The following is a 15183-nucleotide window of genomic DNA, read 5'->3' as shown; positions in this document are numbered from 1 at the left end:
CAATTTCAGTTTAATGTGTAAAATCCATTCACCAGAAGAGGGCACTACTTGCCAGTTTTTTGACTCGACTATAAAACAAGTGTCTCCATTCACATTCCCCCAATGAAGTGTGTGTGGTTATTGACATAAATTAGAAAGCTCATGTTGTTGATATGTGGGAGACATTTTACCCAGATGAGAAAGCCAATACAGTATTTACAATCCCACACTATGTGGGCACTTAGACACTAATTAGCATGTACAATGGAGCTAACACCAATTATCCACTGTGAGAAAAACATCACCTATGGTGTTACTGCAAACAGTTACAGTATGACTTACAGCCTTACATAATGCAATTGTATACATAATATGTTCTCTTGTGAAGAGAGAAGTGAGAAACTGCATGGTGACAACTGTATTGCACATACTTTTATAATATAGCCAGATGACAGCAGTATTTTGATAAAGATAGGCCTACATGTTCACATTTGTATATGCCAAATCCTATAATGATTTTAGAAGGATACTATACAAATAACACAGCATTTAAGTCTCCATAGGATCAGACTAGTACAGCATATAGGCCTATTACAGACACGCTAGAAGTCCTAATATAAATGTTATAGGCATATTATAATGATTTTAGGACGGATAATTATATTTAAGCTATGAAATATGTTTAAAATGTAATCTTTGTAAAAGGAAAAAGTAATTTCCTTCTGAATATTACAGCAATAATCGAGCTCATTTGGCACAGAGATATGGGAGGGTGGCGCACCAAATCTCTGCGATTTGACAAAATGCTGCTGCGTTCTAATGCTGTCGGACTGTGGGAAATATGGCGATTACGATTTGAGCGCACATGAACCACCCGACAAAGTGGTGAATACAACTGGGAAAGTGGGAATGTCCTATGGTAGGCTACCCGAGTTACTAAGATGTTTAGAGAGCATGGAAGCCATGTCAACAATTGACGGTAATAGTGATGGATTTTATAAATATTGTTTGGCATTACATCTAAATAAGTAGAGATAGTATTATTGTAGGCTATGTTTCTATTTTGACTCTTTGTTTAAAGTTATACATGCAGGTTGGGTGGACTGGAAACTCTAAATTGCCCATAGGTATAGGCTACACATGAGTGTGAGTGATTGTCTGTCTGTCTATCTGTTCGCCCTGTGAAAGACTGGCCACCTGTCCAGGGTGTTACTCTGCCTTTCACCCAGTGTATGTTGGGATGGACTCCAGTCTCCCATGACCCTGAATACACACAAGGGGATAAAGAAAATGAATGAATGAAGCCATTAAAACACCTATTACATTCCTGATGTGTATTTCCTCCTATTGATTCTGCTTCTGCAGCACAAAGAAGCTCTTAAAGGCTTGATTTCTAAAATAAAACAGCCACTAAAAAACAAAACAAAACAAAAATATATATATACTATATATATTTGTTACAGCGTCCATTTTGTTTTGTTTTTATTTCTGACCAAATATAGCACTTAAATGTGCGCCTTAAACCTGCGAGAATTCGGAGCTCACGAGGAGCACCTGAAGGCAGCACACAGCCGACTGTCAGCAGCGGTGAGGGAAGGTGTGTTTAGTTGGAGTGGGGTTTCGGGAGCGCAGCATCGTTTTACTCTCATAGGCGTGTTACCTCGCCCATTGTTTGATTGAACTCGTTGATTTACCCATTTCCCCCTTTTACGTGGATACCTTTCCTCAAGGAAAATACCGTTTATGGTCCTGGCTGAAGATTTCAACATGTCTCGCACCGACGAGGTTCACCGCATAACGGAGAATGTCTACAAGGTAGGCTAGTGTTCAACTAATGAATAAAGTTTTGTGCCTCGGGATGCATATGATAATAATGATTTCAAATAACCAGACAGACACTGTTATTCCTTCATGATGCAGAATTTGCTCTCACATTCTTTGGTCAAAAGCGCATTCAGAGCCTCACGAATCTTTTGCGATCATCTTTTTAGGGAGAGGCGCAGTAGCGCTCAGTAGGCTTTACTGATCAGTTGCCAATCGTTCAAAATGCTCTGTTCAATGCTTTGGGGTATTTTCCACACGATACTGTTTTTTTTTTTCTCTTTTCTTGTTTTTTTGCATGCCACCTGGCTTGATAATGACTGCCGCACCTGTCAGCCAAAATTGCTTCAATCCTTGCAGAAAGTCTCTCTCTCTCTCTCTCTCTCTCTCTCTCTCTCTCTCTCTCTCTCTCTCTCTCTCTCTCTCTCTCTCTCTCTCACACACACCCACACACACCCACACACTAGATTATTGATTAACCATTCAGCTTTCAATGTATTCCTATAATGTACCTATTAACCATTCAGCTTTCAGTGCATTTCTATGATGTGTTGACTAAGCATCCAAATTCCAATGGATTTCTTCAGTTTTCTTGCTGGAGTGGAGACATTCCAGGAGTTGGTGTTTGATGGGCAGGGAAGGTTGGGTCTGTGTTGCAACAAGTACTGCAAACATTTGCCCTATAGGGATTTCAACATCCAAACCTGTTCTGCAGAAAATAGCTTGAACTTTCCACTCAATTACAATTTCCTATCTGTGTTCAACCAGGATGTTTTTTTTGAAAGTCTGACTGTTGGACCAGGACACATACAGCCTGACTTATATAGGGACACAAGTTATTTCCATCCAGCACCTCGGAATTTGCATGCACTTGCAGACTTAGGCCTCAGCATTGTAAGAAAAATCACATATTCACCTAACAAAGAGGAAAGGCAAAAAAAAAGATTATCCTTGGCCCTGAATGGATTGCTAGTAATTCATTCTGACTGTATTTCCTTGGAGTCCTTGCTTTAGCACTGTTGCCATGTTTCAGAGTGGGAAGCACCTGTTGATACTGATGGAATGCTAACAAAACCTGTTGTTATGGGGGTGTGTCTGCATCGTGATTTTCCAATCTCAGGTTTCCATTTCGATTAGACTCTTCACTCCAACCAGAGGAGGTGGCTGAGGGGTTTTCTTATATTCCTCAATAATTATAAAAGCCCGTAACGGTGTCCCTACTACCCTGTTCACTGCCACTGTACCCTAAGCCAGTGCTAATTCCCCTAAAAGAAGGTCAGAGCCCAAGAATAGGGAGAGGGGAGCCGCTCGGTGTTCTACAGGGAATAGACATCTATCAGAAAGGAGGTCAGATGAGCAGAGACTTGTCAGAGGACTGACTGACTGGTGCTTCTTTTAGAGCCAACAAGGGAAGTGAATGATTCATTAGAGCTTATATTTCTGTGCTGCATTGGTCACATAGCCTACAGTCGCTGTGTATGTGATGCTGGCCGGCCCGGTCTTGTCCAAAGTCGTTGGCTTTATACCTGCTAATGTGGGTTAGTCTACATAGACACGCAGGAACCTTTCCTGCTCATCCAAGTTTGAGCCCAGCGGTGGGCCCGTGTCTCTGGGGTGGAGGAACCCCATCAAACCCCTGACAGCCTGGCTCATTGATGGGTAGTGGAGTGGAGAGCCGGAGCCCCTGTGCCACACCAGGGATCTGACCTACTAGTTAAAGCAAGGAGGCCAGAGAGGGCATATCTATAGTCGCTGGCTTGTTCGGCACTCCCCGTGCTTCCTCCACCAACCCTGCAGCCTAGTAGTTATTTAGTGTTAGTTGAAGATGTGGGTTCACTTCGACCCCACCATATATACAGTATATGTGTCCATGGTAAATAGCCTCACTCTTTCTCAGTATGCGTTTTGAATGATGTAGGTGTAGCCTGTATACCCTCAACGACACTTCGGTTGGAAATAGATGGGATTTTAATTGAGGGATAGACAGAGTTATCCTTAAATATTTGAACAGCGCCATGTTTGATTATTCAACTCCCTCTTGTTATTACTTTGGATGCAAAATTGCAAAATGTCGAGGTTTAAGTGCAGGCTGCCAGCTTTAATTTGATGGAACTGCCAGACACATTGAATGAACAGTAAAGCTACATCCCTTGTTGCACATTCTCTCCCTATTTCAAGGGGCCAAAGATATTCGGGTAGATCAAAAGTCATTGATCATAGGTGACCATTATGTGCATTGACCTCTAAAGGTCTTTAACCCATAAATATGACCAGACTCTGTATCTTATTGTCAGGGTTTTTTTTTCCAGCCTTTTGGCATTTTTGCTATAGACTGTACTTGATTCTAAATTACTCTGAGGCAATATGGTTGAACAAGGTTGGTCAAATTAATCCAAGTAAACAAGGATCTGAGTTGTCAAACCAGCTCTTGAGCTTCAAGATAAGCATGAATGACTTCAGCAGTTGATGCTCCCTGCTATTTTCCCCACAGCTTTTTAAGCTAGTCATGCCTATCTTTAAGGTTCATGGGGAGCAGGAGAATGATTTGAGCCTCATGTATTGTGCTCCATGTACTCCATACTGCTGTGGTAAACAAGCACAGTCAACAGTTGAATTCTTATAGATACGTTACAATGCAAAAATCTGAGGAAGATATATTGAAAACAATATATCAAGATTCTTGTGATGCAGAGGTCATTGGACGTTAAGTTTCTTGACTACATATGAAGACATGACTGATGCATTTAACCTTAAACTGATTCAGATATTTTTTGGCACCCTGAAACGTGGGGCAAGGGCCAGTGTATATTGTCGTCCTTTAACTGTCCATCCAATATAGCTGAAAATAAGCTATATTTTAAGGCTGACACTTAAATCTCATAGCTATGGTGTCGTATCATATTCAAGATGAGTATGGAACCAAAACATCTGTCCAAATACTCATTCAGCTCAATACACATTTGAATCCCTCCGTGCTATGTTATTAGACAGTGATTGTGTTTGTGTCTGCTTTCTGTGTGCACGCACACATCGCCTCGCATATGCGAGTATGTTCGCCTGAGGAAGAGAAGGTGATGTGGAAGCATACGGCGGCTGCACAGTCATTGGAGACAGTGGGATAGTTGGACAGATGCTGAGTAATCGCAGGGGAGATGAGGGGGGAAACTGCACTGCTGTGACTCATGTGAACCCGGTTGTGTGTGTGTGTGTGTGTGTGTGTGTGTGTGTGTGTGTGTGTGTGTTCAAAAGGGCAGGGATTGTAGGCACAGTGAGGGCGGGACTCGAGATTCAGAATCACATTGTGAGCATTGTTCATTTGGTAAAGGCCAAAGGCACTCCTTAGTTTTTTGGGATGACTTGCTCTTAATCAGCAGGGGAGTCAACCCTGTAAACCCAGCATGAGCCTCGGTGACTCACTTCAGCTCTCCTCGCTCACATAGACAGGCAGTTCCAGACACGGAGATTGGCATCTAGTCATTTCCCACACTGACAGGGTGAGACAGATATTTAAGACTGACACACTGACAGTGCGCTTGCGTGGGTGCGTCTGTACCTGTGTGCATGCGTATCAGTGGAAGCGCCGCAGTGATCTCCGCCAGCTGGCTGGGCGGGGACCTGAGCCGGTCGGCCTCTGCAGGGCGTCTGAGGGAGGTAGAGGTCCAGGTCAAGCCTCTTAACGTGTCGACGAGTCTGAGCACTGACCTGGCTGGGGGGGGAGGGGGAGCATTTCTGCTGTAGCTGAAGAGCAGGACAAATAGAAGTGATTGATCAGTGGGAGAGGGTGAAAAATGAGAAGAATAGACAAATGGATAATAGAAGACTGAGGGGAATAGACAGTGAGGAAGAACAGCGTTTAGTTTGTCAAAAATGTAACCGTTTAAACCATTTCCACGATTTCCACCATCAACTTTTCTCCGAAAGAGTCAGGATGTTTTTACACGCAAAGGAAGCATTTTAGACAATTTGAACACACCCTCTAGTACAATATTCCTTTTACTTTGTATTTATTCAGAGTCTTTGTCACTCAGGAGTGTTGAGTGTTCTCTACTTGATATATGCGGTACTAGTTTTGAACACACCCTGGCAGGTAAGGGAATAGAAGGGTGTGCCCTGTCTGTACCAGCCCTCAGGACAACACTCCTGTTCCCATGCAGCACCACTCCCAAAGTGTCAACACAGCCTGGAAACCAGCGGATGCTATTATCTCAAATGGCTGTTATGAAGAAAACAAAATAAGAGTTGCTTGACTCCGACAGTAACTGGATGAAGTAGTTGACACACTATACTCTCTGGTTCTTAACACCTTCACAGTGTCATGATTCTGACACCGCTCCGGTAACCTATATGATAAAATCCTGATGTGAAATCCAGCTTATTCCATTTAAGAGGCTTCTTTCTGTGCCATTGGTTGTTGTTTCAGTTGAAATATTGTCGTGACATTCACTACACTCAAATGAATGATATTCTGCCAATGATAAGAGGACTACAGTTTCACCACAAGCTCATGTGGGAGATCTGAACAGGTGGTCTCTTAGCAACAACGTGCCATTACTCTTATGTGTTGCTGTCATATCATTGTGCTGAAATTGTGCAGTCTGTGAAGGGTTGGAGAGGGAGAGTGAGTGGAAGACAAAGGGAGGGATGGGGACAGGTTGCAGGGCTTCATGCAGGCATGCATGTGTTAGTTTCAGCAAGAGATGAAGGGATGTATTGAAGCGTTAATTCTGTAGTAACTGATGAAAAATGCTCTGTGAAAGCCCCATAACGGCTCCAATGTAAACCGGCCCTCCCTCCCTGAAAGCTGTTACTGAAGAAAGTATATACAGTGCCATGTTTTCTCCCTGTGGTCTTGCATTAAGAACTACCCTGCAGTCAGTGCCAACTAGTGAATAAAAATACCATCTATCACCATATTACTCTTCTCTGGCAATTTATCACATCAGGCACCGCTTGCCTTATATTCCATTTAATGGAGTTTAAAATGACTTCAGCTCCTGAACATCTGCCTCCAAAATAAAGTGTTTCAACGACTTTATGCCCGGTGGTGCCCGCGGCCTTGAAAAGATTGCATTATGCACTGCAGGAGACATCATAACATTCATTGCCTTTGGAACTGCAGGTTCTTTCCCTGTGCCTTTGACTGCGATGCAGAGAGAGGACTATTGCTCCACACACCCACCTTCTCTGCACGTCCGGGGGCGGATGGTTTAGAGACATTCTCTCTTTTCTTTTACTCATCACTGATCTTTCAAGAAGGGGGACTGGAGATGCTCAGTGCTAAATCCAAGGCTACACCGTTGTGACTGGGAAGAAGCCTGACAGACAAAGTCACCTTGTTAACATGAATGTGCTCCAAAACATGACTTTAAGGACTTGCTCGAAAAGCAGCATGGATAAGGCTATTCTTTTCATTACAGAGAGCATCAAGATGCTTTTTTTTGCGGGGGTGGAAGAGAGAAGGAGATGGAGAGAGGGAAAGAGAGAGGGAAAAGGAGAGGGAGACATTCCACATCCTTGTTGAAATAGTCCCTAATTACTGTGGAGAGGCTTAAGCTGTAATTAGAGAGAGGGAGAGGGAGAGAGAGAGGATTTCAGGCAGTACTGTTGCAGTGGACGGTGGCCTTATATTCATGGGTCATGTTATGGGCTTCAGTTAACATGCCTGTGGGTATAGTATTATATTCCGGTGGCAGATGCTGCTAGTTTCAGTAGCATTGGCCACGCTACACCCACCAGGCTAGTTGAGCAGCCAACCACAATGATCCTCTCAGACCCAGACCAGTCATGCTATTGTACTTCAAATAGGAAATTAGGCATGCATACCCACATGGATTAAATGTTCCTTTTGATGAGGCCATCTCCATGCAGTGAAACTTTGTGTTAACCGTGCCAGTGGGATGTAAAGTGAATCTAATACGATAGACACGCTGTTGTTGCACTTACTGGCCCTTTTTTTTTTTTTTTTTTTTACGTGGGTGTCTTCCACCTGTGTCTCTGTGAAGAATGATCTGTGGCATCACGTAACCCTCAAGACCCTTGCAAACTAGTTAATGTCCAAAGCCTCTGTAATAATTGGTTTCTGATAAAACAGCAGACTAAAATACTGGTGTTCCCACACATTTGCATTATGTGTGCATGCACAGGCACACACACTATGACAATAATCAATCAGAGCAATATTGCAGAATGGACATTTTTGCATACTGTGTTTTCTGTGACTCCCTGAGATGTGTCAGCATGAGCAGGGGTGGACTTAGTGATTTGGGGGCCCCAGGCAAAGGCAAATGGGGCCCCCTGAGTCCCAACATTCACCCTTTTCAATCCATCCTTTTTATACATTACCTTCAAGTTGGGGCTGAGCTTGGAGGCAGTGGTAATATTGCTAGCGGCAACAGTTGATTCTTTGATGAAAAAAATGTGTCAACAAAACTGCTATTTTCTTCTCTCTTTTGTATTTCTGTACCACTTTGGTAACTTTGCTTGAATTTTGTATGTCTCTTGCAGCAACTGGTGCAGTGGCAAGAAAAATAAGCTTAAAGTCAAGAGGCAATTGTGCCAGAAGTGGAATAGCCCACCACCACTGTAGCCTGACTCAGTTGGGGGGGAGTCATGACTCAAGATTGAAATAATTATTATTGTAACAAAAAGAGGTTGTTTTTTTTCTTCCTAATTGACCTTTGCCTAATGGTAAGAACAGCCCTGAGCATGAGATAAAAGACACTGTTGCCTTCAAGACTACCATTGTCTTGATTTCACAAGGTTGAAAAAGACAACGTTTTCACTTTCAAATTAACTGAGTTCTTGTTACAAAGACTGACATTGTGGGACAGCTAAACAGGAGCTGTAAATGTATTTTGAGTTTACATTGTATTCTTTGTTAACATTGTAAGTTGCAAGAAAGGAGATCACCAGCAAGACCTATACAAATGTATATACACCCATAATTGATAAACACCCTTACATTTTTAAAGACACCATATAGAACTTCAATTGGTAATTGAATTACCTCAGTTTGAAGTGAAATGCTTTCAGTTTTACTTGCCTAACTGCGGTTGATAAAACTATTCATTACATGACGTGTTGATCTTCCCTTGGCTTGTCCTTTGGGGAAACAATAATCTGCACCCAGTACCTCAGTGCGTTTCCAAGCTGCTTTTGAGCTTAACTTTTAACAATTGATTAGAAGCTAGAGTTAAAATAATGTTTTGGGGGATTTCAGATCTCCCAGAGTAATGTTTTTTCCTCAACAAAAAAGAACGGGTCTGTAGCTGGTCAAAGAGCCAAAGCTAGCAAATAAATGACTAACGTGGAGCTCCAAACCAGCCTGGGTCTCGGTTGCCATGGTAACCAGGGCCTGTGTTGGGTTGAGTGGTCGGTGCAGGGGTGGGGGTGGGAGAGGGGGGGTCACAGTGGCTGCAGATGACAGCAGTGTAAACAAACACAGATCTGTGAGTAAATAGTTGCTCTCTGGCGAGCAATTATTTGTTTGTGTGCTGGCAGCAAGAGAGACTGCGTTGCGAAGGTGGGAGAGACAGAGACTTGGTTGAGGTGAGACGTGACCCGGTTTTCCCTGCTGCACTTGAGCCACTAGTAGACGATTGTGGGCCAAACACAGCTATCAAGTCCTCTGTCTAGCCAAGTTGTTGTGATTGAATCTGCCAAGCCCATTGGGTATCACGAGCCAGTTCTAAATTGTCATGAACCGAGGATTCGTTAAGAAACATGAGTTTTGAATCTGAAGCATTATACCTATTCAAGTTTTATATTGTGTTTTATTTATTTATTTATTTTTTATTTAACTGGCAGAACCTGCTGCTAGGACCTAGCGTTACCCCGGTCCTCGGGGTCCAGAGTACTGCTAGTTTTCTATCCTAACAGGTAGTTAATTGCCTTCACCTGACATCCCAGGTCTAAATCAGTCCCTATTAGATGGCTACAATGAGCACCAGCAGCACTCAGCAGCCAAATGTAATACCTACAGCAAGATAATTTATTGCAAGGGGGAAGGCACCTCTGACATGATGAAGAATTTGCATGGCATGAATATAAAACCGCGCACCGTTTCGACGTGTTGCAGACGTCTCGAAAGGTTATAGATGCAGCTAGTAGTAGTAACGTTAACGCCTCACGCTCTGGTACCACACACATGACATGCTGACATTCGCCTTTCCAATAGCAAGTGATTGAAAAATAATTCTGAGCAATGACAAGATTTGTGGTGAAGAGGGTGCAACGGTTGTGTCTCCTCCATTTTTAAGTGGGCAAAATACATTATTGATATCCTGTTAGTCATGTCAGTTTTGTGATTTTTTTCCTGTCATAACACTGTGGAAACAGTCAGAATAGCAAGTGGGATAGTTCTATAGGTGGATTTTCTCTACAGGGAGATGACTAAGACTCTGAACCCCAAACACAACCCTTTCCATTGATCCATTATTTATTTCAGTACATTTGGTTTGTAATTAATCTAAATTTTCCTCAATGATAAGAATTGGAACCGAGATTCGATAAGAACCGGATTCGATAAGCAGAATTGGAATTGATAAAATCCAGCCGATACCCAACCCTGTCTTTCTCTCTCTGTCTCTCTCTCTCTCTCACACACACACACACACACACACACACACACACACACACACACTGACGCACAGTGGTGCACAAATGTTCTTGGCTTGGTTCTCCTGAGGAATCCGCAGGGTCACAAGTCCATAATTGGACCCCTGCCACTGAAAAGTTAGGCTATCGCTTCACATTGCTTGCTAGAGTTGGACAAAGAGCTCATCAGAGGCCAAGTTATCACAGCCAGTTTCTCTGACACACCAGACACATGCTGCCCCATGGAGTTATTTATTCAGGTCACAGAACAGGAGACAAAACATTTCTCTGTGATTGTAACAGGAAGGATGGTTCCATTGGCTGATGTAAAGCACATCATGTTTTCATTGAGCTAAATTAAAGAAATCTTGAAGCCCCTTATTGACCTAGTAGGGTAGCAACCCTGACATGTACACATCTCATTTTATTTTCATGACATGAGTAGCATAATTCTATGTAACATAAGAAGTGCCAAAAGTGGCAGTTTGGTTAGCTGGGTGAAGGAACATGATTTGCTGGGCACCTTGTCAAGTTGTGAGAAGAAGCCAGCGGTCTCTTCTTGTGTGTTCTTGTCTGTCCGTGACACATTCGGTGTAGTATCTAATGTCAAAAGAACGAGAGGACAGGATGGATCTCAAACTGTACGAATCCTTCTCTGTGCTCATGATCTTGAGAAGTTTGTTCTCTCCAAGACAACTTGGGAAGAACTTTCTCCACAAGGACTCAAGTTTCGCCCTGGCTTTCCCTCTTTTCACCTCTGGTTTCTCTGAAGGCACACTGTGTGCGTACCACAGCTTTAAGAATGCTTTAGGCTTCTTCCTCAGCTGCAAGGGACTTGTGCTCTGGAATGAGCATTGTTTAAAATTGTGTGTGTTTGTCTGTCTGGGTGTGTGTGCTTGCTTCTTAACTTTTGTAAATGCTCCTACTCAAGCTGACCCCTCTTCCAGCTGTATTGCAGTAAGAAGTTGGCTGTGTTCCCTTCCCTTGCACAGTAGCTCTGCAGAGATCCTCTGGACTCCTTCTACTGTACATCCTCTACTGCTGTGTGCCCCCCTTGATAACTCTCATCAGAGTGTCCCAACATCGCAGGGACCTGAATCTGACATCGGTCCTTAATAGTTCATTAGCTAAGTGTGTTACCATCAGATGTGAGGAAATGCAAGACGACCAAACATGTGGGCTTGTGTCTATCTTTGAGCATGATCCTTTAAATCAAATCAGCATTCTTTCGGTGAAATTTAATAATCTCTGTATGGAATGCTACCTCGCATGAGCGTTGCTATTGTGTTGCAGATATAGCATACAAGCCTGACTTTCTCTGTGCTTGCAACAAGAAGAATAGTTTAAAAAAATCGACAGTACCAATGCGTGGTAGATGCAGGGCGGTGGAACAATTTGTACCGAAGTCGGTCCTGGCCCATTGTGCCTCATGAATCAATGGAGTCAGCCAGAGGGGAGCTATGCACTGTAATTTAAAGAATTTCTCTTGGCAAGATAAGGAAATTTACATCAAAGGTCTCTCAGCCAGACTGCCGCTGATATAGACCTTCCATAAACCTGCTCCACAATGTGAATGAGTGAGAGAGGACTGTACGTCCGTCATTAGTCCCATCTGTACTTTATCCACTTTCTATACATTCCTCCCTGATTACATCATTAGATTGTGCTGCTTCTCCTCCCCAGTCAACACATGACACATCCTCACAGTCCTCACCAAATAATTGGTGACTTGAGTGCTCAAGTGATCCCGGGTATTTTCAGGCCTGCGGCTGATTGCCATGTAGAAGGGGGGTAAGGAGGAGGAGGAGAAGGAACAGATGATGGCATCCTCACTTCAGATTGCGCGTGATTCCCCCTGGTCCTAATCAGCTGGTGTTACTTTGCTGAAATTGCCCCCTTTGCATGCCATTAGTGTGTGTGCTTGTGTGTGTGTGTGTGTGTGTGTGTATACACATGCATATTCATGATACATGTGTCCAGGGCAGAATGAGTAACTACCAGAGATGGATGAATGCCCCATAGGAAGAATCAGCAATCTATCTCAAATACAATGACCTTGTTTCATTTGCTACCTCCATGCTGAGGAGAAATTAATTTGGTTTGGGCACAGGGGGAAATCATTTTAATCCTCTTAATAATGTTTCCCCTTATCTGTAGTCTTTGGGCTTCTGCTCCCTAGTCCCCCACATACTTCCTGTCTCACCTCACAGCACAAATAACTATCAGACTGATTTGATTCATTTGGTAGGAGCCGTTTTTCTGCCCCTTTGATTGTCTCTTTGAATTTTGGCCCCGGGTGCTGATAATGAATTCATGCAGTCCTCCTCTAGGCGAGCACAAAATGGACAACTTCTTTGTGTCTGTCGAGGAAGAGATAATACTTCAGCCAAGACTTCTGTGATAGTTTTTTTTTATTTAATTGAAAAATCATACAGAGAAGTGTTTGTATGGGCTGTGATATACATTATGATATATATGTTTCTCTCCGTCTTTTATTTTTAGTCTGTTTTGCCCTCTCAATTTTTGTACTCTTGCCTGCTGTCTCTCTCTCTCTCTCTCTCTCTCTCTCTCTCTCTCTCTCTCTCTCTCTCTCTCTCTCTCTCTCTCTCTCTCTCTCTCTCTCTGTCTTCAAGTGCCTCTCGGCCCCATTTTCCAATTAGCTGCCACAATTAGGGTAACGAATGTAGTACAAGAGAACTGGGATGGCAAATTTAGCAACAATGGGAAGGGATGCAGAAAGAAACTACCTCTGTTTTTTTTTCCCTTTTTTCCCCTTCACTGCCTGTTATTTAAAATGCATCTGTCTTATGTAATAGTTATATCAGCGGCTAATCATCTGATTGTTTATGTACAGTTGTTCCATAACTGCATAGATTTTCTATGCGTTTGTCTATTCAGTGGCAGTAGGTCAGTGTGTGTGTGTGTGTGTGTGTGTGTGCAAACAAGGCGTCCAGGCCTGTGTCAGCTACCCTTGGCCTCCTCAGTGGGAGAGTGTGCCATAATGGTGATGCACTGAGTTAGCTTTGTTATGTAATCCTCCCACCAGTTAGAAACACCACCACTGTTTCTTATGACATCTTGTGTGAGTGTAGGTGTGTGTATGAGTACGCGCACATGCATGAATGTGCTCATCTGTAATGTGTGTCTGCACACTTTGTGTGACCTTATCCCCTCAATGAGATGCACTTTACATCAGAGGCAGACAGAGAGAGGAGAGATGTAGGAATAAACATTTCCTTAGCAAGCCCCGTAGGGATACGTTACTCTTTTATCTTCCCAGAGTCAGCGAGAGCGGGGCTGCCGTTTGTGGGAGAAGGGTGTGTGTGCGTGTGTGTGTGTGTGTGTGTGTGTGTACACTTCAAGCTAGATTCTACCCCAATTATGCTTCTCTCCTTCTAGTATACTATACTAACATCACTAGATAGTAACCACCAGTCGCTACTGGACCAGTTCATATGATTATCTGGCCATCAAAGACCCCGTCTCTTGGAGAGAGCTTTTGAATAAACTGACATAATGTCCCTTTTTAAAGGGGAATCAGATGTGAATACAAGGGAGTCTCTCTCTTATGTTGAGAATACCTGAATATGCTCACTTTTGAAATTTCATTTGAAAAATGTTTTTTTGTTTTGCTTTGTTTTCCTCCAAGTACCATTGCAGTGTATGCAAAGTGAGTCTTGCCCCCAGAATTTCATCCTGCGTTCCCGCTGAGCCAGTGCACTGTAGACCTGGTGTGAGTCCATTTCGCTGGAAGGCTAGACCCAGTTAGCAGAAGAAGAGGAACTTTTTGGTGGGAGGGAGGGAGGAAGGTGACCTCTGATTTCAGCCAGTCACAGCCGTAGGGACCTGATCTCTTCAGCGTTGGACTTGAATAACCCCTAACCTGTATTTTTACTTACTCTTCTTAGTCACCTCCATTTTCAACGACAAGGACAAAATTTGTGCCTTACAAAAATGCAACAAATTCTGCAGTTCGTGTTGGTACATAGTGGGAAAAGATGCACACACTGTCAACCATGTGAATGATGATGACTGTTTTCACTGGTTTTGACTGGCTATTCTTGTTTTGATCACCAACAAGCCCTATTATCAACATGGATAAACCTGTTTAATCCCAAGATCATACAGCTCCAGGCAGTACCTTTTAATTACGGTTGAGATCGATGACGGCTACAGCTTTCTTTTTTTTTATAGTATTCCTATTTCCATAATCCAATCCAGTTTGTGCTGTACCTACTTTAGATGCATGTACAGTCGTGTGGAAACATAGTAATAGTTATTGTTGGTGAAGAAATTGTCAGTGTTTTATCACAAGTGTCTGACTCATTGGTATTTCTACAGTCGGTAGGCTGTGCTGCACTCGAACCACTTGAACTACGACTCCTGAAGATACACACCTATGAGTACACTCCGACAAGCAAACATGTACACATACACACGCATGCTCTTTCTATCCACGTCTTCGCTCTCATTAAAAGCAACAGACAGACAGCGAGATGAAGGAATAGGCGAAGATGCCGACGTCTGACAGAAGAGAAGAGGAAATATGGTTTTCGGGATGAGCTGTTGGGGTCGTTTCAGGTAGATAGCGGTGGCACCGTGCCATTATTCTGCCACAGTGTGGATAGAGAATAGGGGTAGATTATAAAGTGCTCTCCTGCAGTATTGATGGCTTGTGCAGGGACTGCTGCTGCTGCAGTAGTGTTGTGGTTGTCTCTCTGTCCCCTGGCTGTTCCTGACTAGCTGACTGGGGACCGGCTAATTGGAGGAAGCCCTGGAGGAGCACAG

At 43.3% G+C, this 15183-nt stretch overlaps 1 protein-coding gene across 3 annotated transcripts in view; it reads left to right on the top strand.

The window, feature by feature from the left end:
• Positions 1–1599: 1599 nt before the first annotated feature.
• Positions 1600–15183, top strand: part of LOC139929800 (BAR/IMD domain-containing adapter protein 2-like) — a 51116-nt gene continuing 37532 nt past the window's right edge. For all 3 annotated transcript variants that reach the window (XM_071922838.2, XM_071922840.2, XM_071922839.2), the window contains exon 1: positions 1600–1794. In XM_071922838.2, the coding sequence (XP_071778939.1) occupies positions 1723–1794 (72 nt within the window). In that variant the 5' untranslated portion in view covers positions 1600–1722. The remainder of the gene's footprint in view (positions 1795–15183) is intronic.

Source organism: Centroberyx gerrardi, chromosome 7 (assembly GCF_048128805.1).
Source record: "Centroberyx gerrardi isolate f3 chromosome 7, fCenGer3.hap1.cur.20231027, whole genome shotgun sequence".
Classification (NCBI taxonomy): Eukaryota; Metazoa; Chordata; class Actinopteri; order Beryciformes; family Berycidae; genus Centroberyx; species Centroberyx gerrardi.
Note: the sequence above shows the minus strand (reverse complement) of the source record. Positions and strands in the feature narration are given on the sequence as shown.